This window comes from Microtus oregoni, unplaced genomic scaffold (assembly GCF_018167655.1).
Source record: "Microtus oregoni isolate MIOR12 unplaced genomic scaffold, Mior012 000031F_ref0000149, whole genome shotgun sequence".
NCBI classification, from domain to species: Eukaryota; Metazoa; Chordata; class Mammalia; order Rodentia; family Cricetidae; genus Microtus; species Microtus oregoni.
The window spans coordinates 20,115,962-20,142,790 of NW_024543090.1; the positions used below are offsets into that span (position 1 = coordinate 20,115,962).

General features: G+C 46.3%; 1 protein-coding gene and 1 pseudogene across 2 annotated transcripts; both read left to right on the top strand.

The window, feature by feature from the left end:
• Window positions 1-472: 472 nt before the first annotated feature.
• Window positions 473-668, top strand: LOC121465471 (annotated as a pseudogene).
• A 12,778-nt stretch (window positions 669-13,446) lies between these two features.
• Knstrn (kinetochore localized astrin (SPAG5) binding protein) lies at window positions 13,447-26,293 on the top strand. Of its 2 annotated transcripts, XM_041679140.1 has the most exons (10): window positions 13,447-13,655; window positions 13,757-13,848; window positions 17,123-17,249; window positions 19,075-19,122; window positions 20,448-20,553; window positions 20,718-20,811; window positions 22,566-22,621; window positions 24,929-25,003; window positions 25,620-25,757; window positions 25,899-26,293. In XM_041679140.1, exons 1-9 carry the CDS (start codon window positions 13,447-13,449, stop codon window positions 25,749-25,751), a joined length of 939 nt encoding a protein of 312 aa, XP_041535074.1. In that variant the 3' UTR covers window positions 25,752-25,757; window positions 25,899-26,293. The 2 variants fall into 2 exon arrangements, with proteins under 2 accessions (XP_041535074.1, XP_041535073.1); XM_041679139.1 differs by having other exon boundaries at window positions 25,620-26,293.
• The last annotated feature ends 536 nt before the right edge of the window (window positions 26,294-26,829 follow it).

Genomic DNA, 26,829 nt, shown 5'->3' on the forward strand with positions numbered 1-26,829 from the left:
TAGTGGCCCTATCAGAGGAGCTGCAGGTGACAATTGAGGTTCAAGATGTCAGCCCATCAGGAAGAAAGTCTCTGAAGGGTCAATCTTGGACAGGCAAGGCCCCAAGACCACAGACCCCAGGATGTCTTATGTTTTTGCTGTTCCTTTACATGTGTGCTGTTGCTATCTTTCTCTGGTATCTGACATGGTTGAATGGATGTGGGGAGAGATTCTCCACTACCTTAGTATAATGTGCTTATCCTATGGAAACATCCTGCTCACTGGACGTTTTTATCTGTGGATTGTCGTGAGGATGACTCCCCCCTAAGCTGAACTGTCTAACTGATAATGATGATGTTAGCTTACACAGAGATTTGATGAATCAAAGCAAACAAAGGGAAATGCTACACAGCCAGGAGTTGTGAGCTTTGCTTTAACTCGGGTTAATGATTAAGAAAAACAATCGACCCCTGTCCGCCTGATCGCCGCCATCATGGACAAAAGTCGCGTGCAGCCCATCAAGCTTGCTAGGGTAACCAAAGTGCTGGGCAGGACCGGTTCGCAGGGACAGTGTGGAATTTATGGATGACACCAGCTGCTCCATAATCTGAAACGTCAAAGGTCCCGTTTGAGAGGGAGATGTGCTCACCCTATTGGAGTCAGAAAGAGAGGCTCGGAGGTTGCGCTGACTGACCTTCCTGCTGGCTCTTGAGTATCCACCACTTGGCCCATGATGACCTGCGACTATTAAAGAAAACATTTGTATTGTTTTTTTAAAAAAAAGAAAGAAAGAAAAACAATCGAGTCCCCAGGAGCCAGGCTGGCTCTAATTCTCTTAATGCAGGAAGATGAAGCCACAAGTTTCAGTGTGCATTGCTAGCTAAAACAAAGCTCTAAACTAACTTCCTGTTAGATCAGATGTTTTGAAAACGACTTTGAGATGGTAAATCCCAGAAAGCAATCTAAAGTTCCCAAGGACACATAGCTGAGGTCAAAAATACAAAGCAGCCCAGTTGTATTGATAGTTTTCTTGATAGGATTGTTTGATGACCAAAGGTGATGATTAATTCCTTACACCCATTTCTGTCCTCAATCTCCTCTTATTAAACAAACAAACAAACTGAGACTGGAGAGACGGCTCGGTGGTGAAGAGCAGTGCTTGCTCTTCTAAAGGTCCTGAGTTCAATTCCTGGCAACCGCATGATGGCTCACAACCATCTGTAATGAGGTCTGCTACCCTCTTCTGGCCTGCAGACAGAATGCTGTACACAGAATAAATAAATCTAAAAAAAAAAAAACTATTGATGAGTGGGTATGCACCCTAAAGATTTAAAGTAGAGCTGACTGATTCTTTTTTTATATATAAACATTTAGGTTTGTGATTCTTTTAAGATTCCTTATAAAATTACCTTTCAAGATAAGTAATAAAGTAACTGGCCTTTTCTTTATAACCACAAAATGCAGCCTTCCAGTAAGAGAACTGACTGAGAAGACCTTTCTTGCCTACACAGTTGATCTATAACAAGTTGCTTGGGTACAAATGTGTGTGGGTTTTTGGGACAACTTGGGTTTTTTTTACCTGTAATATGTAAAATGTTCAATCATTTGAGATATTTGGAAAACATGCTGTTTTTCACTTGCATTCGTTCACCTGAAAAACAGAATGTAGCCACATTGTAATTTTCATATTGCCTGCAAGATTTTGCTGGATAATGCCGGGTGGTGGTGGCGCACGCCTTTAATCCCAGCACTCGGGAGGCAGAGGCAGGCAGATCTCTGTGAGTTCGAGACCAGCCTGGTCTACAAGAGCTAGTTCCAGGACAGGCTCTAAAATCACAGAGAAACCCTGTCTCGAAAAACCAAAAAAAAAAAAAAATGCTGGATATATAAGCAGTAAGGGAAAGATAGAGAAAGCGTTAGATAGAGCTAAGATGAGCTAGAAGGAAAACATCAAGAATGAGAGAGTTGCCAGGCAATGGTGGCACATGCCATTAATCCCTACACTGGGGAGGCAGACAAGTGGATCTCTGTGAGTTCCGAGACCGGCCTGGTCTACAGAGCAAGTTCCAGGACAGGCTCCAAAGCTACAGAGAAGTCTTATCTCAATAACAAAAACAAGAAGAAGAAAAAAGAATGAGAGAGTTAAAATGAGTTGGAAAGAAAACACCAGAATGAGAGAGTTGGCAGGAACTAGAAGGGAAGCATCAAGAATAAAGATAGAATTGAAAGGAAAACATCAAGAATGAGAGAAGGGAATCACCAGGAAAAAAAAAAACAGAGAATGCAAAAGAAGAATAAAGAAAAGGTCTGAAGGAAACCTTCCAGAGAGTGAGTATTTTTTTACCCTCAACCCTCTCAGACAGAAAAGTCTAGTATATGCCTGATACTATAGATTCCTTCTGAGCCCTGTGCTGTCTGGAGGCTTTGCCCTTGGTAAAGACACAGTTTCAAAGGGTTTTTTTTTTTTAACCCACAAAAACATTATTGCTGTGAGTCTTTCTCTGTTTTTTCTTTTTAGCTTTCCTTTCTTTCTTTTTTAACTTTTTCAAGACAGGGTTCTCTGTGTAGTTTTGGAGCCTGTCCTGGAACTCGCTTTGTAGACCAGCCTGGCCTCGAACTCACAGAATGTTATGATTATATTGGCCTTCCTTGTCAATACCCTTTCCTTTTAAGAGACAAGCTTTACTCTCTCTCTCTCTCTCTCTCTCTCCCCTCCCCCCTCCATCCCTCCCTCCCTCCTTCCCTGCTTCCCTCCCTCCCCCAGCTTGCCTTGCCCCCTTTCTCTTCTCTCTCTGCCCACCATTCTTCTGAAGAGGCAGCTCTCTGTCTCTCCCCCTTCCTCTTCTCTCTCCTCCCCTCTCCTTCTCTCTGTCTCTGTATCTCTCCCTTCCTCCCCCTCCCAAACCTTCCCAATATCCTCTTCCTTAATAAAAGTTCATACTCCCCAAGATCTCTCTGCAAGGCATATTCTGTTTCCAGCACTGTCCTCCACCTGCCATGGGACCCATCAAGGTCCCTCTCCTGCCTGTCAATCTTTCACAGAGACCCACCTGCCTCTGCCTCCCAAGTGCTGGGATTAAAGGCAAGCACCATGACCACCTGGTTCAGCTTTTTCTTAAACCAAACAGAGTGACATATTCACAATGCACAAAAATATTATTTCAGCACAGTGTGGGCACACTTGAAGAAAGAGTTTACAGATGTTCCTCTAGCTCCTCCCTCCTCCGCTTGCCCTTTGACCATCCATCCCTCAAAGCCTCCCGCTCCTCCCTCCTTCCTCTGCTGGTGTGCTCCTATCAGCACCCCACCCACACTGTAGCCACGCCTCTGGGAAAACCCTCCTGACCTTTACCAGCCTCCTCCAGCTCCTCCTCAAATTCTATTTTCTGTTTCCTGACTTTCTCAGCTTCCTCTTTCACTTAACACCCTCGAATGTGGCTTTCCCCTCAAAGTTTCTACCACTCCTCCTCTTGCCAGCTTCATCGATAACTTGTTTTTCCTAGATGAAATGAATCCTTGTTAGGTCTCACCCAGCTTGCCTCTTCTATCTTACCAATTTTATTGCAGTGACCAGAATAGAATTTAGGGGCTCACCCATGCAGGACAGGAACAGTACCACTGAGCTACATCCCAGCCCTCTTTGGATAGGGTCTTGCCCAGTCTGGCTTTGACCTTTTGCCTCTGCAGATCTTAACCTCGAGAGCCCATCTCTTTCCAGGATTCCATTTCCACTTTGGCTTCTGGGACACTGCCCTGCCTTCTGTTTCTTCTTGCCTGTCTTGCACCTCCTTGCCGGGTTTCTTGGCAGGCACCTTAGAATCACCACAACTCCTGAGTGTCAGAGTTCCTGCCCTTGGCTCCAAGGTTCTCTCTATACTTTTTTTTGATAACCTCACCAAGTATCAGACTTTAATACATTTGTATACCAATAACTCCCAAGAGCACAATCATCCTTCACTGTCTGCAGTAGGTTGGTTCCAGAACCCCACAGAATCCCCAAATCCAAGGTACTCAAATCTCTTGTGTAAAATGGTGAAGTATTTGTATATGATTGACACATATCCTCCTATACACTTTAAATTATCATGAGGTTTCATATAATACCTAGTACAATATAAATAACAACCAGGCAGTGGAGGTGCGTGGCTTTAATCCCAGCACTCAGGAGGCAGAGGCAGGTGTATCTCTGTGAAGTTGAAGCTAGCCTGGTCTACAGATCAAGTTCCAGGATGGGACAGGTTTCAAACCTACACAAAGAAACCCTCGAAAAAACTAACTAAATAAATAAGTAACATATACACCATTGATAATTTTTTTTAAAAAATGAAACAGGGTCTTACACAGCCCAGGCTAGCCCCAAACTGATTTGTAGCTGGGAGTGACCTTGAACTCCTTCCTAATTATCTCTATCTCTATCTCCTGAGAGCTGGAGTTACAGGTGTGTGTAGGCAGAGTTTTCCAGTCCCAACCTCCTATTCCCCAATAACAGGCAGCTGCTTTCCAAATAACTGACTTGGAGACTTAATATAAATTATAAATGCTTGGCTGATAGCTCAGGCTGATTACTACCTCACTCTTACATTTAAGTTAACCCATGTTTCTTATCTATACTTTGCCAGGTGGCTCATGGCTTTTTCCTCATTTTCTACATGTCCTGCTTCCTCAGTAGCTAGCTGAAGTCTCCCCCGACTCCACCCTTCTTCATCCCAGCATCCTTAGTTTGGTTGCCTCACCTATACTTCCTGCCTGGCTACCAGCCAACCAGCGTTTATTAAACCAACTCTGGTGACAAATCTTCCCTGTGCACAAGAGGATTATCCCACAGCATCCACAGGCATCAGACCTAGCTTTATGCAGTGCTGGGGGTTGTTGCAGGATATTTGATCACACTGTGCGAAGGTGTACCACTGTTTTTGCCTTGCCTGCCTAAGGCACCTTCTGATTGGTTTAATAAAGAGCTGAATGGCCAAGAGCTATGTAGGAAAGGGCAGATAGGGAGGACTTATGGGCAGAGATAGGAACTTTGGGAAGAATGAGAGGTGGGGATTCACCAGCAAGATGCAAAGGAAGTTAGTCCAAAGAAAGTCTCATTTCAGGGGTCAAGCCCAGGGTTTGTGTATTCTTGTATACTTGGCAGGCACTCTATAACTGAGTTACATCCCAATTTCATTGCTATATTATTTTGTTAAAAGGATACTAACAGTAGGCTGGAGAAATGGCCCAGCAGTTAAGAGCTTTTGTTGCCCTTGCAAGGGACCAGGTTTAATTCCCACAACCTACCTGGTAACAGCTAACTGTCTTTGTAGCTCCAGTTCTAAGGGATCTGATGCTCTCTTCTGGCCTCTGACACAGACAAAACATTCATATACAAAATAAAAGAAAAAACTGTTAGGGGCTCTACCAAGAAAAAAAGTGTCAGATGTATGTCTTTGATCCCAGTACTGTAGCTGGACTTTCTTGTTGAAACTCCAGCTCCCTAACAATGACATGGAGACTTATTATGGTCTTTAGCTTAAGCTTGTTCCCAACTGTCTCCTATAACTCAACCTATTTCTATTAACCTACGTTCTGCCACATGGTCCTTTACCTTTCTTCCATTCTGTATGTCCGACTCCCTCAGTATCTCTCTGGCATTTCTTGTGTGCTTAGATTCTTCCTGACTTCCTCTCTTTCCCCCAGAAGTCCCACCTATTCTCTCCTGCCTAGCAATTGGCCATTCAGTTTTTTATTAAACCAATCACAACTACACATCTTCACACAGTATAAACAAATATCCCATGATCAGCTGCACATGAATCCACTGGTATTTTAACTATTGTCTCCAGCCCCATGGCCTGGAAGTCAAGTCTCTATCATTCTATTTGTCAATAAGACTCAGGAGTCAAAGGCTGGGGTGAAAACCTGCTAACTCAGAGAGGTTGAGTAGCAACTAGCTGACCTAGCTGACGTTGGCTGGAGACACTGCAAGAGCTGCATCTCTTGTCTCGTTCCAGAACTAATAAAAGCTCAAACTCCAGTCCCCACCCTTTTCTTGCTGTGCAAATCTTCTCTATCCAAATTGCTGGCTTCTCTATGGCTAATTCCAGTCAGCAAGTCACTGACTCCACCCCTGACTCAAAGTAAACTTTTTTAACAGTCTAGAGTACGGACTATCCTTTTACATTATGTGAATATGTCACTATAATTGGTTTAATAAAGAAGCCGACTGGTCAATAGCTAGACAGAATAAGGTTAGGTGGGAGAACGAGACTAAAGACACTGGGAAGAAGGGCAGAGTCAGAGGAGTTGCTAGTGAGGCATGGAAAGGAAACAGGAGGTGGAAGATGAGAAAGAGATAATGCCACATGGCAGAATGTAAAGTAATAATATAAATGGGTTAATTTAAAATGTAAGAGTTAGCTAGGAACAAGCCTGAGCTTTTGGCTGATCATTTATAATTAATAAGTCTCTGTGTGGTTATCTGGGAGTAACCCCTGGGACACAGAGAAACTCTTCCTACACTGGAGTGTCCCAATTCAATCAAAATATCCCACAACAATCCAACAACACAGCACGCCAAAGGTAGAGATAGAGGCAGGTGGATGTCTGTGAGTTCAACATTAGCCTGGTCTATTAGTGAATTCAGGCCAGCCAGAGCTACATAATAAGGGCCTGTCAAAAAGAAGAGAATGTGGGGAAGGGAAGGAGGGTGGAAGGGAGGAGGTGCAGGGAGGGGGAGAGAGAGGGGTCTGTATATACTTTCAGTACACATGCAATTCCCCTCCACACACTTTCAAATTATGTTCAAAACAAAGCTCTCAGCTCCCTTCTCCCATTCCTCCAAACTGGTAACTCTAATTATTTGGCATAAAAAGGTGGTCATTTTCTGCTGTCGAACAACCTTTTGTACAGTGTAAATATGTATTACTCTCATTGGTTAATAAAAAACTGACTGGAATGTTGGGAAGAAGAAGGGCAGAGTCAGGAATCATGAGTAACACAGAGGAAGCAGGAAATGAACATGCCATACTGAGATAAGCTACCAAACCACTTGGTAGAACATAGATAATAATATGGGTTAATTTAAGATATAAGAGCCAGTTAGTAAGAAACCTAAGCTATTGGCTGAGCATTTATAATTAATAAGTCTCTGTGTGGTATTTCTGGGGGCCTGGCTGGAGGGACAGAGTTGACCAGCGGTCCTGATAAAAAACTCTACCTACAATTTTCTCTTATTTTCTGTCTTTTATTTTGGAGACAGAATCTCACTACATAACCGGAACTAGCCTGGAACTCTCTTTGCAGACCACTTCAGGTCCCTAACTCCTGATTGTTGTGGATATTTGATCACACTGTAAACTCTGAGATTGTGTAACATATTGGGAAAACTTGTTTCCAGCTATTGTGGAATATTCCTTTACAATGTGTGAAGATGTGTCATTGTGATTGGTTTAATAAAAAGCTAAGCGATCAATAGTCAGGCAGGAGGTATAGGCAAGACTTTGGAACAGAGGGAGCTCTGGAAGGAAGAAACATGGAGTTGCCAGCCAGATGGGAAGAAAGCAGGATGGGGAGTGCAGAGTAAAGGTAACTGAGTCACATAAAAGAACATAGATTAAAAGATACAGGCTAATTTAAGTTATGAGAACTAGTTAAAAACAAGCCTGGCCTTTTGGTTGAGACTTTATAATAATGCCTCTATGTTGTTATTGGGGACCTGATGGTCCCCCCAAAAAAATCCATCTATACTAGCTAAGGTGTGGTTCAGCCCTAGCACATAGGTCAAGAGGCAGAGTAATCAGTTGACAGAAAAAAATAAAAACAGAGAGAGAGAGAGAGAAAGAGAGAGAGAGAGAGAGAGAGGCTAAGAGAAACTCAAGAGAATGGAGGGAGACACACTGGAAGTAGAAGGGAGGGACATCCAGTTTAAGGAGTTTTGTTTGAGACAGCATGGGAGAAAGCTCTTTTCACCCCAGCATGCAACTCCCAAGTCAAAAAAAAAAAAAAAACCATGGAGACTTAGTGAAAAACAGCATACCCTACTGGCCTGTGATACTATTATGCCCAGAATCTGGAACCCAAATCACCCCCACAAGAGTGACTCCAATGCTAAAACAAAGCGCCTTTATTACAAGTTGACTAGGGTCCCTCTGTCTGTCAGAAGCAGGAACAGCACAGGAGAGACCCTAAGAAGGGAACACAGGGGGTTTATATAGGGGAAGCGCCATGGGGAATTCCAAGCCTCTGGGCTTGTGATTGGCTGCCCCCTAGTAGGGTGAGGGGAATTCCAGACTTCCAGGCTTGGAATTGGCTGCCCACCTATGATGGAAGGGGGGCTTTCCAGGCCTGAAGGGAATTCCCAACTGTCACTGCCTGAAGAGAAGACCAAGCCTCTAGGGGCTCAGCGATTGGTCAGTTTTCCTTGTTCAGGGATTGGCTGGTTTTGTGTCAATGGCAGAGATGGTTCTGATTCTGGCACCAAACTCTGTTTCTAATTTACCTTTTTGCACCCAGGGCAAATATTTTTAGTATGCTCTGGATCTAGGGGCTTAGTGTGATTTTTTTGGTCCTGGTTTCAGGCTCCTGGGACTTTTCTCCAGCTCTAGGTTTCGGTACAAAGTGTCTCTTCCCCTAACTCTGGTCCTGTTTTCAGGGTGTGTTTCTTTCACTGGGTTGGGGCTTAAAGTCGAGCCTTTCAGGGTCAGTGTAGGGGTCTGGGTCTCTCCTCTCAGTACCATAACCGGCACACTTTAATTCTTTTTTGTTTTTGTTTTTGTTTTTCGAGACAGGGTTTTTCTGTAGCTTTGGAACCTGTCCTGGAACTCTCTCTTGTAGACCAGGTTGACCTCGAACTCACAGAAATCCGCCTTGCCTCTGCCTCCCAAGTGCAGAGGCATGTACCACCACCGCCCAGCTCCACTTTAATTCTTATCCCCCAGTTTTCTATCTTTTTTTTTTTTTTTTTTTTTTTTTGGTTTTTCGAGACAGGGTTTCTCTGTGGCTTTGGAGCCTGTCCTGGAACTAGTTCTGTAGACCAGGCTGGTCTCGAACTCACAGAGATCTGCCTGCCTCTGCCTCCCGAGTGCTGGGATTAAAGGCGTGCGCCACCATCGCCCGGCTTATCCCCCAGTTTTATCTGTACATTTCTCCTATCTTTCAGTTTCATTAAGAGAAAAACTCATTTTTACCTTAGAACTTAGCACTTCTCAGTGTTCACGAGTCTCACTAACTCTCCTCTTCCCCGATTCAAACACACCTAAATTACTGTGGAGCAACCTTTGCTCACTGTAAATATGTATCACTCTCATTGGTTAATACAGAGCTGACTGGCCTCTAGCCGGGCAGGAAGAGACTGGGTGGGAGAGCCACACTAGGAGAACTCAGGAGAAGAAGGGCAGAGTCTCGAGAGATGCCAGGAGATGCGGAGCAGGGTGGGAAATATACAGATGAGGTAAACGAGCCTCAGGCAGCACACAGATGAATAGAAATGGGTTAATCTAAGTTATAAGTGTTATCATTCATGATGCAGGCGACCCGAAGTTGGTCCCGCGATGGGGGGCAGTGGGTGACCCTGGCGGGTGGGAGACAGACAGATACACCACGCAGAGAGAGCTAGGGTACACAGTTTATTTAGTGGGTATTGGGAAGAGCATAAGAGTAAGGGGTTATGGGAGAAAAGGGAGGAGATAAGAGGGGGGCAGAAGAGAAGAAAGAGACAGAAACTGCCTCTTCAGAAGAGGGACAGACAGATCTGCTTGCCTCCGCAGGAATGGGGAGATTGGGAGTGGGCGGGGCTTGTCTATTTAAGGGACAGGGTACCCAGGTGACAGGCCAGGCCAGCAGATTCACTTTTACAACATTCCCACCTTTCTCTTATAATCAAAAGGCAAGGAGTTAGGTATGGTAGGTTGAGGGTTTTGGGATGTTCTCAAGTCTGCTTCCTGCTATTTGTTGGCATCGAAGTCTTTCTTAGGGTGCCTGAGAAATCTGGGTGCTGGTCACATCCTGGGGTAGCTTTACTCCTGTCTGGGATTTTTGGTGTGGAACTGTCCGGTGTCTCTTGGACCTGGCAAGTTACTGACAGGGCAGAGGACAAAGTTAAGTTTAGGAAGAAAAAAGTTTTTCAGGACCAGGGAATTGAGAGGGTTGTATCCAGCCTGTTTAAGATGAATCCTTCAATTTGGCTCCCTGGAACTCACAAGAATTCTTTGAGGTTTTGAAAACATAAGTTCTAGACACATACATTGTATAAACAGCAGCATATTTATGCCAGCATGACTGTGACAGATCTTTTTGCACAATGAAAAGTATCTTTAGAAAATGAAAAGAGAATTTAAAATCTTTCAGTAGTGGTAGTACTCTGCCAGAGTTAGATTCGTAGCTTATCAGCATTTTACTGATATTATTAAAACTATGAATGACAGGGGGCTGGAGAGATGGCTCAGTGGTTAAGAGCATTGCCTGCTCTTCCAAAGGACCTGAGTTCAATTCCCGGCAACCACATGGTGGCTCACAACCATCTGGAATGAGGTCTGGTGCCCTCTTCTGGCCTGCAGACATACACACAGACAGAATATTGTATACATAATAAATAAATAAATATTAAAAAAAAAACTATGAATGACAACATGAGAGAGAAATGTGGTAACTTGCACTTGTCCTCAGACCTTAATAACTTGCATGTGTATGTCATAAAACACCCTTTATTTAGAACATAGTAAGGAGTTATACTGAAATTTGTTTGGTGAGGTTGTCCTTTTAAACTGACGAAACCTCTCAGCTGTCAAACTGCATCAGAGATCTTTGAGAAGGATAAAATTTTACCTGAGTTATTGATTTAAAAAATGTCAGAGAACTTCCTCCATTGGCTACCTAGAGCCCCTCCTCAGCGTCCTCCATGGTCGTGGAGGGCAGGGGCATCAGGACAGCGTTTGTCTTCTGCTGTTTAGCGCAGGTTTTAGAAGATCCTGTGGGGTAGGAAAGCTGTAGGAAGACAGGCCTGCCTACCTTGACCTAATCAGCTAGACCATCGATTCTAGCGATTCTGTCCACTGTCTGGAGATCTTCAGGGATTTAGATGAAAGACAGTTCATCCAGTGGTTAGCGCCTTCTCCTGATGAAGCAAATTACCGATGAACGTGGCTCTGTGCCCATTTGTCTTCCGTCTTCTTTGGAGGAGAAGGGGTGCCCCTGCTAGGAACCAACCTGTTTCTCTGTTATGAAAAGCCTTTTAATAATTAAACATCTAAATGCCATATTTCCCAGATCTCTGAGCACTCGAGGGCTATTCAGTATCAGATCTGCCTGGAGAGCGGGGTCTAAGCTTGACTGTGCTGGTCTTTAACTTAACAGGTAAAATTTATACTTGTGGCTGTGAGACACCATATGGGTGCTGGGAATTGAACTCAGGTCCTTTGGAAGAACAGCCAGTGCTCTTAACCTCTGAGCCATCTCTCCAGCACATACCAATTTTTTGAGACTTACTGCCTTTTTTAGTCTGGAATGAGATTTAATGAACAGAGCTCATTAGGACTTGGACTACTTAGAACATTTTTAACAGTAGGTACATGTACAGATACACACAGTTGAATTTAACTTTCACACACACATACACACAGCATGTTCACACCTAAAGTAAACTCCAAAGTCACATGCACGCATTCACACATATATGAAACAAGATTCGGGAGAGGTGGATGCTCTGGTGGGCCCTACTGAAAGCATGCCACTGAGCAAAACACACATGTAACGAAGTCATTATGAGGAATTTAGAGACAGAAACGTAAGTAAATGGTGAGACGAGGCAAGAGGTACCTCAGTAAAGATGGCCACTAGGTTACCTGGCTGCCCTTGGTCGAGATGGCAGTGAGGTCGTTATCATTCATGATGTGGGTGACCCGAGGCTGTGCGGGTCCCCTGGCGGGTGGAAGACTAGACAGATACACCATGCAGAGAGAACTCGGGTATAGAGTTTATTTAGTGGGTATTAGGAACAGCATAAGAGTAAGGGTTATGAGGGGGTGGGGAAAAGGGGAGGGGACAGAAGAGAAGAAAGGAAAAAAGGGAAGGGAGAGAGAAGGTGCCTCTTCAGAAGGACAGACAGAGACAGCTGGGGAGGAGGTGGGAGATTCCTTGCTTTCATGGAAAGGGGTGATTGGAAGTGGACGGGATTTGTCTCTGAAAAGGACAGGGTACCCAGGTGACAGGCCAGGCCAGCAGATTTACTTTTACGACAATAAGAGCTAGCTAAAAACAAGTCTAAGCTAACAGCTGAGCATTTATAAGTAAGTCTCTGTATGGCTGTTTGGGGAGAGGCTATTGGGACAGAGAAGTCCACTTACACTAAATCTTATTTATTTAGACAAGATTTTACTGTACTGTAGCTCTAACAGGCCTGGAATTCACCACGTAGGCCAGGCTGACATCGAAGACAGAGCAGTTTCCCAGTGGCAGCCTCCTGAGTGCTGGAATTGCAGCTGTGAACCCCCAGGGCCTCGATCTTCCCAGTTTAAACTGTTTCCCCAATTTTAAACTGCTCCTGGGTTTTCTCTCAAAGTTTTTTTGTGGTTTTCCTTCACTCTCTCACCATGGAGAGTAAACACATACTGGCGATTATCTGTTTAGTGTCTTTCCTAGACTGTAAACTCCAAGACAGCAGCGCTAAAGTCAGTCCTGGTATTTGCTATCCCTAATCTATCCACCCTCTTAGTGTCCAGTACATCGCAGCTGCTCCTTCAGTGCGTGTGTTTTTTCCAATGTGTTTATGAAATGACTAAGAACTCTACCTTGTTTTGTATGAGTAACTTAATTTCTTTTTTGTTTGTTTGTTTGTTTTGTTTTGTTTTCCGAGACAGGGTTTCTCTGTGGCTTTGGAGCCTGTCCTGAAACTTGCTCTGTAGACCAGGTTGGCCTTGAACTCACAGAGAGCCACCTGCCTCTGCCTCCTGAGTGCTAGGATTAAAGGTGGGCGCCACCACCGTCCGGCTAAGTAACTTAAATTTATAGCTAAATCCCGATGCAGGTTTGTTAGGTATTTCATCCCACCGGTGTCCCTTAAAAAAGTTCTGCTATTGCCGGGCGGTGGTGGCGCACGCCTTTAATCCCAGCACTCGGGAGGCAGAGGCAGGCGGATCTCTGTGAGTTCGAGACCAGCCTGGTCTACAAGAGCTAGTTCCAGGACAGGCTCCAAAACCACAGAGAAACCCTGTCTCGAAAAACCAAAAAAAAAAAAAAAAAAAAAAAAGTTCTGCTATTCTTCACCTGGTTTCTGGTAGTTGTTAAAATCAGGTCACCTGTACTCCTGACAGGATCCTTAACAAAAACAAATAAAGAGGATTGTGACTTGGACACTAAGAGAGTTCACGTTTCCGCCTCCACCCAGGAACATGACACAGTGGCTCACTAGCCCCATTCAAGCCTGCCCAGTGCATCCCTGGCCGGGCTGTGACCCGCTGGTTCGGGCAGCGTGGCTCGAGCCTTCCGTACAGCATGGCGGCTCCCGAGGCCCCGATGCAGGAGAAAGTCTTCCGTACAACAGGGCGGCCTACAGACTCGGAGCCACGCCCCCTCTCGCCCAGCCCCCGGAAGTTTCCTTTTGAAAGCGTGGCGGCAGACTCTGCCGAGGACTGGGCGGTTACTGCGGAGCAACTTTTGAAAGGGAACGAAGAGGACTGCGGGCTGGAGCGGCTGGCGCCGGGGTTTGGCTCTACGGGTCCCGGGCTGGGCAGCGTGGGTGCGGGCGGGTCGGATGGCGTGGCGGGGCTCCGGCGCTGCTAATGATCCACCTTGCACCTTCCAGGGCCCAGCCGAGCCACCCGGCTACGATGGCCAGTGCTAAAACGGTGTGCGATGCGCAGCCCAACTCGATGGCGAGCGGCGGCCTGCCCGCAGGTGGGTGTCCACACCGCCACCGGCCGGGGCTCCGTGGCCTATGCTAGGAGTAGAGGATCGAAATCTGTGTGTGTTGGGGCGGCGCACCCCAAGCCAGGCTGTGTATGCTTATGGCGAACAAAATTAAAGAGAGTCCCCGTTCCTACCCCCGGCCCCTCTCCCTTCTGCGTTACCAGTTATATTCAAATTGTTGGTTGTTGTTTAGGAATAGCTTTTTTGTGTGTGATGTCGTGGTGGTGGGGAACTCGTTGTGTAAGCCAGACTGGCCTCGAACTCACGGAGACCCTGCCTCTACCTCCTGGGTGCTGGAATTAAAGGTATGTGCCACCAAGCCCAGTGCCTCACTTTTCATTCCCTTTTTTAAGCTAGATTTTCATTACGTAGCCCTTAGTAACGTTAACTTGCCGCGGTCTTCCTACTTCAGCACCTGAATGCTGAGATTGCAGGCTCATTCCCACCACACCTGCCTCTCTAGAACTCTGTTGCAAAGGCATTATTTTTTAAAATGGAGCGGGGCGCTTGTGCATATAAATAAAGGTGCCCAAGGGAGGTCATGGGGTCTTGTTCCCCCTGGGGCTGGAGTTAAATTCCTGATGTGGGTCCTGGAACAAACTTCGGTCCTCTGCAAAAGTAGCTCTCTCTTTTGACTGCTGAGCCATCTCTTCAGCCCCAGAAATCGTTTCTTTTGCAATTATCCTTTTTATTTCCAGATTAGGGTTGGTTGTCTTGCAGGTGTGGCTTTGTTGTCAGAGAAGAGAATCATTTGAGGAGGAGGACAGTGGGGAGCAAACACATGATTCCTTCCTTGTTCTCCTATGCCGAGTAGAGCAGGAGAGAAGAACCCATCCTAGCCAGAGTTCCGGAGAACCCTGAGAGGAGGGAGCATGACCTAAACAATTTGTAGTTGCCTTTCCGTCTTGGTGTGTGTTGATGTTCTTGTGGTTGAGAGTTATCTGGTGGCATCTGTAGTGGCTGTGCTGCCTAATGTAAAGACTGTAGCATGGAAGGGGGCCCCAGCACCCGCAGCTGTAGGGAGGGATTTCGGAACAGCCTTTAACCATCACGCCGCAAGTAATTCGGGGCAGCTGGTTGAAGAGCTGTGGCAGGCAGGATTGGTCTCTGAAGTAAAATGGCTTTTCTACCAGGCTCAAAGGGTTATCTCTTTGCCCTGTTTTCCTCAAAGCATCCCTCAGACCTCTGCCCCATCCCTCGCAGTGGCCCTGGATGGCTGGCAGTGACCAGCCTTCCTCACCAACCCCAGGTTTTCATCTCTCCCTTTGTAAGACCTGTCCCAGCTTCTCGAGCACATGTTCCGGGACAGCTGTAAGGTTTCTAGGCGGTCTCCACCAACAAGGGAAAACTAGAAAGCTATAGAATGAAGCCGGGGGTGGTCAAACCTTGTGCCCGCAGTCTGGAGGCAGAGGCAGCAGGATGGGCACATGTTCGGGGCCAGCCTGCTCTGTGTAGTGAGTTACAGGCCAGGGCTATAAAGCGAGATCTTTTCAGGGAGGAGTTTGAATAAACAAGTTTGATGTGTTCTTTACATCAGCCATCCAATTCTCCTTAGTGCCTCCTTTCTAGGAGACAATCTCTGTTAAATTCTGACTTTTTTCCTACAGTGCAACCCTCAGGGCTCAGCAGAAGCAGATTGTTGGAGCCGATTGCAATTAATTTATTTTTTTTCCAATTTCCTATGAACTCTTTTACATGGCCTAGATATATTATTGTATTTAAGTTACTATTACTTGAGATCAGACAAGATAGTAGCACAAAGTAACCTCTTTTTCCTAAAAGGTAACTTCTAAGAATCCATTTAATATTTGCATAGTGTTACGAATATTGAAACTAGAGTTCAGGTACTGTAAATTGTACCTATAAACAAAATGTGTCAACCTGAGGGATTATATACTCCAAATTATTATGTAGCAAGGTATTTGAATAAATTTTTTATTAAATACAAAGTGCCCTTTAATATGATCCAGTACTTTATACCTCATTTCTTCAACTTAATTATTTAATTAGTATGGCTTTTTTTTTTCCTTTTTCTTTTTTCTATTTTTTGGTTTTTTTTTTTTTCGAGACAAGGTTTCTCTGTGGCTTTGGAACCTGTCCTGGAACTAGCTCTTGTAGACCAGGCTGGCCTCAAACTCAGAGATCCGCCTGCCTCTGCCTCCCGAGTTGCGCCACCACTGCCCAGCTAATTAATATGGCTTAAAGGAGCCATTTTACAATGAACAAAGTGAAGTTAGTATAATATAGAAACCCCTGAATTGGAAAGAAATAGAAAAGCTTGGGGGTGGGGCATGACAGGTGTTGTGACATGTAAATGCTAGTGTGACGTGTATGGTAAAGGACGTGTATGGTAAAGGACGTGTATGGTAAAGGACGTGTATGCTAAAGGCCGTGTATGCTAAAGGCCGTGTATGCTAAAGGACGTGTATGCTAAAGGACGTGTATGCTAAAGGACGTGTATGGTAGGGATTGATGGGTTACCCGACCTGACCCAGTAGGGAGATCAGCAAGCATGCCAAATGGGAACCTCTTAAGTTTAATAAGGGATTGACAGTAAAAGCATTGCAGAAGGGCTGGACCTGGCCCAGGGAAGACCAACAGGGCAGGGAAACAGTGTACAGATGATACGTTCCGTCTATTTCACTTGTTGGTTCTTGAACTTTGGTCGAATGCCAGATCCTTTACTAGGCACCTGGACATAAAGATGTCTCCGAGTGGTTAGGAGGACATTTGGGTGAAAGTCGGCAGCACCTAGATGTTGTCTGGGGAGAAGGGGTGTGGGAACCCACCCCCATTCTGAGACCGGTCAGTTCCAGCTGGGTTCCCCCCACTAACTCGGCCTTTCCTCCAGCTCTTTTCCTCTATCGACCTTATTCACAAACCTGTAGGCTGTCAGTTTGGTGTATCGTCAGGTCCGCTAAGCTGTCACTCGTAATGAACTTTCAATGGTGTGTGGTGGCGCACACCTGCAATCCCAGCATTTGGAGGCAGAGGCAGGAGGATCACTGTAAGTCACAGGATCTCTACATATGAGTTCAAGGCCACTCAGAGATAGAGTAAGAACCATATCCAAAAGCTAAAACAGAATCTTAGCTTCTAAGGCCAGTTAGTCTAGTTTTCCTTTGGAAACAGCCTCTATGCCTAGACTGAAATGGACAGTATGGAAGCCAGGGCTTCTGACCGCTCGCAGGGAGGCTCTGTGTGGCATCGGGAGGCAGCGCTGGAGCGTGATGCTGTGGTTCACTGCTGTTCTCCCTTTCAGATGCACAAACTCGAGCTACTTCTAAGCTACCTGTTAAGTCCAAAGAAGCTGATGCGTTTAGACATCTTCATCCAGGAGGGTCAGACCCTGACGTTACAAAAGTCACCAAACCGAGACGAGAGAATGGGTAAGAGCAGATCGTTGGCATCTGGTGTTAGAACATCTCGCCAGAGCCAGGGGGTGGAGCTCAGTGCCGGAGTGCTTGCCTTGCTTGTTCAACAGCCTGGGTTGACTCTCCAGCAAGAGGGGGAGGAACAGGGAGAGACTGATCTTTCTAAAATTGCTGAACACCAAAAATTTTAAAATGGAGGCTGAGAAGATGACTCAGCACTTGTGGCTCTTTCAGAGGACCCTGGCTTGGTTCTGAGTACCCACACAGTAGGTCACAACCATCCCTAACGCAGTCTAAGGCTCTAACGTCCTTTTTGACTTCTGTTGATACCAGGCACATAGTAGGTGACCATCTTTGCCTGTAGACAAAACACTCATACACATAAATAGAAGTAAAGCTGGGCATAGTGGTGCACTGTTTAGTCCCAGTGCTTGGAAGGCAGAGCAGTTGTATATCTATGAGTTTGAGGCCAGCCTGGTCTACATAGTGCGTTTCAGGACAGTCAGAGAGACACAGTGAGACCCTGTCTCAAAATATCCCTTCCTGGGGCTGGAGAGATGGCTCAGAGGTTAAGAGCACTGGCTGCTCTTCCAAATGTCCTGAGTTCAACTCCCAGCAACCACATGGTGTCTCACAACTATCAGTAATGAGATCTGGTGCCTTCATCTGCCTTGCAGGTGTACATGGAAACATAGAAAATATAAATAAATAAGCTGGATACTGTGGCACACACCTTTAATACCAGCACTCAGGAGGCAGAGGCGGGCGGATCTCTATGAGTTCGAGGCCAACCTGGCTCTACAAAAGCTAGTTTCAGGACAGGCTCCAAAGCTACAGAGAACCCCTGTCTTGAAAAAAAAAATTGAAAATATAAATAAATTAAATTAAAAACAAAGAAAGAACACTCCATCCCCCCAAAAAAAATTTAAAAGAAAAAGAGTATGGGAGCCCTTGTCTCATACAAACACAATGGGAGGCCCTCTATCGATCCTTCTGAAGCCACACCTCCCTCTGCCACACTGGCTCCGACTACAGCAACAGCACCTGGCAGCTGCTGACAGCTGGAGCTGGCTGGGAGCCTTACTCACTCACAGTCTGAGCAGACTCCAGCCCCAGGATCTACTATGTGTGTGACCATGATCCTCTGCCAGATAGGTGTGGTTGGCATGAGGTGGCCATGGTATCTGAAGCACGCTCAGGTCTCTCGGTTGTTGGTGTGATTAAGGCCCCTTTTCTTAATAAACCTCCTCCCCACACAGGCTGAAACCAGCATGCGGTGCAGCAAGCTTTCAAATCAGGCCAGCCTGCAAATAACAATGACCCAGAGACTTTGTATTAATGATGGATGCTTGGCCTTGGCCTAGGCTTCTACACAACTAGCTCTTACAACTTCATTAACCCGGATTTCTTGGCTCCTTTACCTCTTCTTAGTGCAGCACATCCGACTTGCTCCGAGTCTGCTGGCGAAATCGCACACCTAGATTCCTCCTCCCAGTTTCTCTCTTTCTCTACCTGGAAGTCCCTCCTATATCCCCTGCCTAGCTACTTAGCTTTGTATTACACCAGTCACAGCAATACATTCTCACACAATGTACAAATATCCCATAACATATGGGCCCTCAGCCTGTGCTGTTTACTTGGATGTAATCTTTGGTTCTTTCCTCCGCAGCTCGAATCTCTTAAACCAGGTATGGTAGCACACACCTGTAATCCCAGAACTGGAGAGGCTGAGGCAGGGGGCTCGGGAGTCCAAACGGCAGTGAAGCCAAGCCCCTGTTACACCTTGTTCGTAGCACCTAGCACTGTGGTTCTCTGATTGGCGTTGATTTTGCTTCCACAGGCATGTGAGAGTTGCAGAGACTGCCAGCAGGAAGAACATCAGGAAGGGGTGAGCGGGGGCAGACTGAGGGTGGAGGTGCCTGCTTGTTTAATCCTGTCTACAGTATTCAAGCAGAAAGCTCTTGGATTGAAGGAGTATGCTAGGGCTGAGCCACACTACAACCAGAAACAGGTTTTTCCAGGAAATAACACAATCTTGGGATTCATGTGTGACATGATGTCCTGTAGCACCCCTCCCTCCAAAAAACAGCTTCTTTCTAGATATGTTGGATTATGCCTGTAATAGAAGTACTTGGAAAACAGGCAGGATTGCAACAAATTCAAGGCCATCCTGGGCTACATTCCAGGCCAACCAGGTTGTAGAGTGTGCTAGCTAGCTTTATATCGACAACACAAGCTAATGTCACTGGAGCGGGGACCTCACCTGAAAGCAGGCCTGGAGGAGTGCAGAGCCCACGTGGGTGGGGCTGTCTCTGGGCTGCTGGTCCTGGGTTCTTTGGAAAGCAGACAGAGCAGCCATGTAAGCAGCACGCCTCCATGGCGTCTGCATCAGCTCCGGCCTCCAGGATCCTGCCCTGCTCAGGTTCCTGTCCTGACTTCCTTCAGCGATGAACAGTGATCTGGGAGCATAAGCCCAATAAACCCTTTCCTCCCCAGACTGCTTTGGTCATGGTGTTTCATCACAGCAATAGAACCCCTAACCATGACACAGGGGAAGCCTGTTTAAAAATCATACACACTAAAAAAAAAAAAAAAATCATACACACTCTCCCTCACACACAGAACTTTTTGGGCTGGCGCGCTCAGCGGGTAAGAGCGCTTGCTGCACAATCACCAAGAGGGCCTGGGTTAGAATCCCCAGCGCCCTTGTAAAAAGCTGGGCAGGGCCACACCTGTCGCAGCTGCAGAATTAGGAGGAAGCAGGTAGACCATAGGAACTTACTGATTGGTGGTCTCGGCGAGCTTCAGATTCAGGAAGAGATCTGTCTCTAGGGAATGGAATGGAGAGCAGATCCTGAAATTCTGCTCTGACCTCTGCATGCACATACACACACACAAATACACACACATACACACATACATTCACACACACATACATACACACACACACACACACACACGTTTCTGAAAACTCAAGACCTTCACAGTATAGGTTTACTATTTAGGATGACAGCTGTTGAGGCTAAGCATTGTCCATGGATTCTCCGTCTTATAGGAATGTTATGAAATGGAGGTATTGTCTAAATTCTGGAAATGAGGAAATGGACTCCGATTACAGGTCACTGTCAGGAAGCCAGGATTGGAATCCGTTTGAATAAGTCAATAACATGTACTCCTAATGACCTTTACCCATCATATTTCTACAACTTTTAGCTACAAACCACTGAATAAGCAAAAACCAGAGGAAGAACTAAAGGATAAAAACCAGCTCCTGGAGGCCGTCAACAAGCAGTTACACCAGAAGTTGACGGAGACGCAGGTAAGAAGCCCACCCGTTCTGACTCATCAGCTGCCCCGGGTGATGCAGGCGGACTCCTGCTGGCTGGGAGCAAGCTGACCACTGCAGACAAAAGGAGCCGGCTCCTGCTGTGGAAGGCCTGCCCTGTGCAGGACGGCTCCTGATTGTCGGCTGCCTCTCCGTAGGGAGAACTGAAGGACCTGACCCAGAAAGTGGAGCTGCTGGAGAAGTTTCAGGATAACTGCTTAGCAATCTTGGAGAGCAGAGGCCTCAACCCAGGTAAGAGGCGGCACACAGCTGCCTTCTGGAGTCAGCACAAGTGCCCTTCCTGGGTCTACGTTGGCAACATGGGATATTTGCCGTGAGGGTACAGGAGCTGCTTAGCCAAGCCCTAAAGATCTTTGAGTGTTTCTTGATGTTCTTAGGAAATAATCCGCTTCTGACTGACTAACAGGGTTTCCGGTGACTGTAGAGAGACAGCTCTCTTTCTCAGCTGAGTGCTGCTCCACGCCTCAGTGTCAGCAGGTGTAAGCTAGCAAAGAGACCAGAAACGCTGTTTCTTTCCCAGGGCCACAGAGCTTACAAGCTACCTTGCTCACATGAGAGGAGAGAATTCTGTCTCCGTGGTTCCTGAGTCGGCTTCATCACAGTGCCTGCAATGTGACCCATGGATAGGGTATAGCTCAGTGGAAGGGCATATACCTAGGACGTAGGGGGCCCTGGGTTCTATCCTCAGTACCTCCCCAAGAAGAGAATTTGTCCAGAGACTGTGAGATAACCTCAGACTGCACTGAAGAGCCAGAAACTGCCCAGGAAAGGGACTCGGGCCTCTTTGAATTAAGAAATGCTGACTCTGTGCTAGAGATGGAACCTGGGGCCTGCCTCGTGCCAGCACTTAACACCCCGGACCCAGTTTAGGGTATAGGACATGTGGGGGAGTTTTTTGTTTTTCTTTTTGTTTGCTTGTTTTTCAAATTAACATTTCTCTATGTAACGCCCTGACTTTCCTGGAACTTACTTTGTAGCCCAGGCTGGCCTCAGACTCACAGATCTGCCTACCTTTGCCTCCCAAGTGCTGGGATTAAAGGCATGTGCCACCGCCGCCCAGCCCTGTTTTTCTTTCTTTAAGACTTTATTTTATGTATATGCATGTTTTGCATACATGTATACATATTACCCCACCCCATGTGTACCTGGTGCCCCAGTCCAGAAGAAGGTATTGAATCCCCTGGTACTAGAATAGGTTTTGTGGGGGACGCGGGGTTTGAGACGAGGTTTTACCAGGTAACCCAGGCTGACCTTGAACACTGACTCTCCCTGCCTCAGCCTCCTAGGTACTAGAGTTGGAAGGCAGGGAGTAGCACAGCCAGCCTGTTTCTCCTGTCTTAGTCACAGTTCAGTGCTGGCACAGAGCACTATGGCTGAGGCAATCTGTGTAATAAAAGGAAGTAACTGGGGGCTTGCTTACAGTTTCAGACGCTAAGCCCCTATCATGGAAGGAAGCACTGGAGCAGTAGCTGAGAGCTAGCTACATCCTGATCTGTAGGCCAAGAGAGGGAGGGAGGGAGACTAGGCCTGGCATGGGCTTCTGAGACCTCAAAGCCCACTCCAGTAACTCCCTTCTTCCAACAAAGCCGCCCCTCTTAATCCTTCTTAAACAGTATCACTCTCTGGTAACTAAGCATTCAATTATATGAGCCTATGGGGGCCATTCTCAAACTACTACAAAGATAATGACTTTAAAGGCCTGAAAGATTTTTTTGTAATTTTGTATATTGTAAACAAAATGAAAACACATGCATTCCTTTGGACAAAGTTTCTCCAAAAAGAAGCAGAACAGAATAGACTCTGGCCATTTGCAAATGTAGAGACAGCTGTGGGTGGGAGATATAGTCAGGAGAGAGCTTCCAGGAGCAGGCATTGGAGAGGCTTCCCTCAGAAATGCGCATGTACTGTCCATGGAAAGCTACTTCCCCTCTGGTTAAAGTGTGGTTCCCATGTGAGGCTGACTTTGTTGTATCCATCCATTTTAGGCAGCGAGACCCTGGCATCACAGCGGGAACCTACAACAGATCACACGGACTCCATGGTGAGGGCAAGGGAGGGGATGGGCAGGCCTTCATCCAGGGCCCAGTGTTGATTCCACCAAATGAGAGTAAATACATTACCAATGTCTTTGGTCAAATTAAGCAAGCTTTATTTTCTGTCAGACCCGACTATCTCTCTAACAGAGTGTTTGAGAAAATAGCATTGCACGTAGGTGAAAGTGGGGTTTATATAGCCCCCCAAAAAACTGAGACATGTCAGATTCCAGGAAATAGGTCAAGACCCTATCAAATCCAAGTTTTACCGAAAGTAGGCATGAACTTATTTTGATCTTGTAACAAGATGGCCTTAACAAGGAGTCGGGCTGGTCTGTCACCCAGCAGGAGCTAAGATCTCTGCTTTGTGCTCTGCAGATTTTATGTCCATGACAACAGAGCAATGGAATGTATACTTAGGGCATGTTTTACCCCCTCACAGGGAGATAGATGTAAGTGGCTCTGACCCGAAAACAGAACTGGAACCCAGAATGGGGCTGAGGAAGGCTCAGTCAGTACAGGGCCTAACACACAAGCAGGAAGACCCAAGTTCAGCTCCTCAGCAACCACATAAAAGCTGGAGCTCCTTGTCCTGCCAGTCTTGATTAACCTGAGACCCTGTCTCAAAAAATAAAATTGAGACAGGCCTGCAAGATGGGTTAGCAGGGCAAGGTGCTCGCCGCCAAGCCTGACGGCCTGAGTTCAGGCCCTGGACCGGCTCCTTCAGGTTGTCCTCCGACCTCCCCAGGTGGAATGGATTATCCCCGCTCCCACATGTAAATAAATGCTTTAAAAAGTAGAGAGCTGTTGAGATGGCTCAGGGGACAGGCGCTGGCTACAAGCCTCACAGCCCGAGCTAGATGCCTAGAACCACATGATGGGAGGACAAAACCATTCCCCTAAGTTGCCATCAGCCTCCACGTATGTGTCATAGTCCACACACACATGTTCTCAGCCATATTAAATAAGTAAATGTTTTAAAAAGGCTGGGGGAAGGCTGGACAGGTGACTTAAGATAGTCGGTCAGCGGATTAAGATCCTTGCCATACAAACATTGCCACTTGAGTTTGGTCTCTGGAAGGGAAAGGTGGATGAAGAGAACCCACTCCAGAGTTGTCCCATGGCCTCACATACATACATACATACATACATACACACATGCATACATACATACACACACATACATACATGCATACATACACGCATACATACATGCATGCATACACACATACATACATACATGCTGTGGCATGCACACACAATAATAAAGGATAATAATAAAAATAATTTTTAAAAGTGGAAAGCAAAGAAGAAATGTCAATTTGTGGCCTCCACAGCATTTGTGGCGGCATGTATGTGTGCATATGCCACAGGAACACATACATACACCACACACACAAACCCTTCTAATAGGAATCTGGGGATATGGCTCAGTGGTAAAGTTCTTACCTAGAATGCGTGACATTTAAGGTTGACTCCAGTACTTCAAACACAGCACACATGCACGTGTGTACACAAATCTTTGCTATGGAGAACTCATGTAGAGACCTTCTACACCTCATCAGGTGTCTCCCCTATTCCATTGCTGAGAACACTATAATGCCAAGGTCTAGCCTGTCTGAATTCAGAATTTCCTTTTGGCCCCTTGCCTAAAGGAAGGTAATTTATCTGGGCATAAAGACTTCCAAACTCGTCTGCTCTCTTCTCCAGGAAGGTCAGTTGTCACAGTGCCAGCTGAGAAAGCCACCCCTGGCTTCCCTTTGAGTCTGCTGTGGTTTGCTCCTGAGATCCATGCAGAACGGAGCACATTGTAGCTATAAATTTGATAACTCAAGGAAGGGACCTATAGTAAGAAACCAAGCTTCTTGGGCCTGGACTGTTGGAATTGCCTGGAGAAGTGATGGGGTGTTGAGAAGAGCATAGGGAATTTATCACTCTAGATAAAGGCGTCTGTCAGTCTGGACTCCTCTATGGTATAGAGGAACAATTCCTAAGAGCAGCACCCATTCGGAATCTGGCTCACTGGTGAGCTGGGTTTCTCAAAGGGAGATCCTGACATGGTCAGTCAGTGCTCATGTGTCCTGAATGGGAAGGATGGTGGCCACCATCTAATTCCTATCCCTCTGTCTGAGTGTATGTTTCTGTCTCCCTCACTCCCCTGCCCCTAACTTTTTAAATAGGGTCTCAGTTCATCGTCCTCATCACCCTGGAATTCACTGTGTAGCCCAGGCTGGCCTTGAACTCAAGAGTTCTCCCCGTCTCTGCCTCCCCCCTGTGAGCCCAGCTCGACTCTTGATATTCTGCTTTGCTTTCAGCGGCTGCTGGAAACGTTGCAGAATGAACTGAAGGTTTTCAATGAAACTGCCAAGAAGCAGATGGAGGAGTTACAGGTAAGACAGACTCACCCCAACATGGTGCTGCTGTTTCTCCCACGGTTTGTAGATGGGGGAATAGTGTTTTCTAGTTTTCTTTTATCATTTTTAGGTTTATTTTGCCTAAGTGTATGTATGTAGTAGGTACAGCACATGAGAAACAGTGCCCACAAAGGTCAGAAGAGGGCATTGGATCCCCTGGAACGGGAGTTATGTGCAGTTGTGAGCTGTCGTGCTGGGTCCTGGGAACTGAACCTGGGTCCTCTGCAAGAGCAGCCACTTAACTGTTGAGCCATCTCTCTAGTTCGTCCTTCCTTCTTTTCTTTTTCTCTTTTTTTCTTTCCTTCCTTTCTTTTTTTCTGTTTATTTGTTTTGAGACAGGGCTTCTCTGTGTAACAGCCTTGATTGCCCTGGAACTTGCTTTGTAGATCCATCTAGCCTCGAACTCACAAAGATCTGCCTGCCTCTTCCTCCCGCATGCTGGAACTAAAGGTGTGCACCACCATCGCCCAGCTCTTCTTTTTTTCTCTTTTGATAGAGTCTTTGATGTGTCAACTTTACATTCTGGTCTGGTGCTGTCTTTCTGTGAGGCTAGAGTTTGATGTGTTTTCTTTTGGAATGCCTTCCCTTTTAGGCCCTGAAGGTGAAGTTGAAGTTGAAAGAAGAAGAAAGGATGCAGTTCCTGGAGCAGCAAACCTTATGTAAGGACCAAGCCAGTGACTTCACAATAGTCCTGGAGGAAATGGAGCAGCTTTTAGAAATGTAATACAAGGCAAGTGGCTAGATGGCTTCTTCCTGGGGTAAACTCCAGTCACCTTCAAGGACTCACCATCCCTTATAGAGAAGACCTGCTGCAGTTGAGGGCGGTGGACATGGATTGGGGCTCCTCCTTAAACAGACTGCCCACCTTCAGATTGCCCAGCTCACCTGAGCCTCACAAATTGCTAATGGAGACCTGCAAGATAGGGACCTGGAAGCTTGACTCCACCTCGTGCATGGCAGAGCACCAACCCTTAGACCAGGATGCTAAAGCAGCCGCCTTGGAGAATCTAGAGGCTCTGCCTCGGAATCATGGGAAGAAAGCCCTCATATGACAGCACATGTACTCTGTGGGAGACGTCACTGGAAACCACGCTGTCCCCTTTGTCCATCTGGTTGAGCTGAATTTACGAACTTGAAATCCCTGAAGTTTCTGGCTTAATAAATGGGGTAGAAGTATACAAAGTAACACCTACCTGAAACAAATAGCACTTGGAGCTTTTTAAGTACTGCTTTTGAAATAAATGTTCTGAATAAATAAATTAATGTTCTGACTGACACTGAGGGATGAAAATAGCCCAGTGTGTAGTGGCTTATGTCTATAATCATAGGACTTGGGAAGCTGAGGCAAGAGGATTGCTTTGAGTTAGAGGTTAACCAAGGCTGCAGAGATCCTGTCTCAAACAGTGAGGAAAAGGGAAGGAGGAAGGATTAAGTAGCACAGCCTAGATATAGGAGTTGAGCACTCTGGTGCTCTGATTCACGAAGTGTGTGTTTCCTCCACCCGTTACTGCTGTGACAGCCCCTTGCCTCCCAGGGTTGTTGCTTCTGCATCTGTGCAGTGTGAGCCAGGCTCTAGTCACTGCGTGTGTGGCCAGTTGCTGCCTTTGCTCTTCTGTATGTAAGTGGTTTATCTACCACAGCCAACCAGAGCCTCATCCCACAGGTGTAGAAGGAGCTGCGGCCACTTCCTGCCTCCCAGCCACCAGCTAGCTTTATCCAAAATAATTACACGGAAACTGTATTCTTTTAAACACTGCTTGGCCCATTAGCTCTAGCCTCTTACTGGCTAATTCTCACATCTT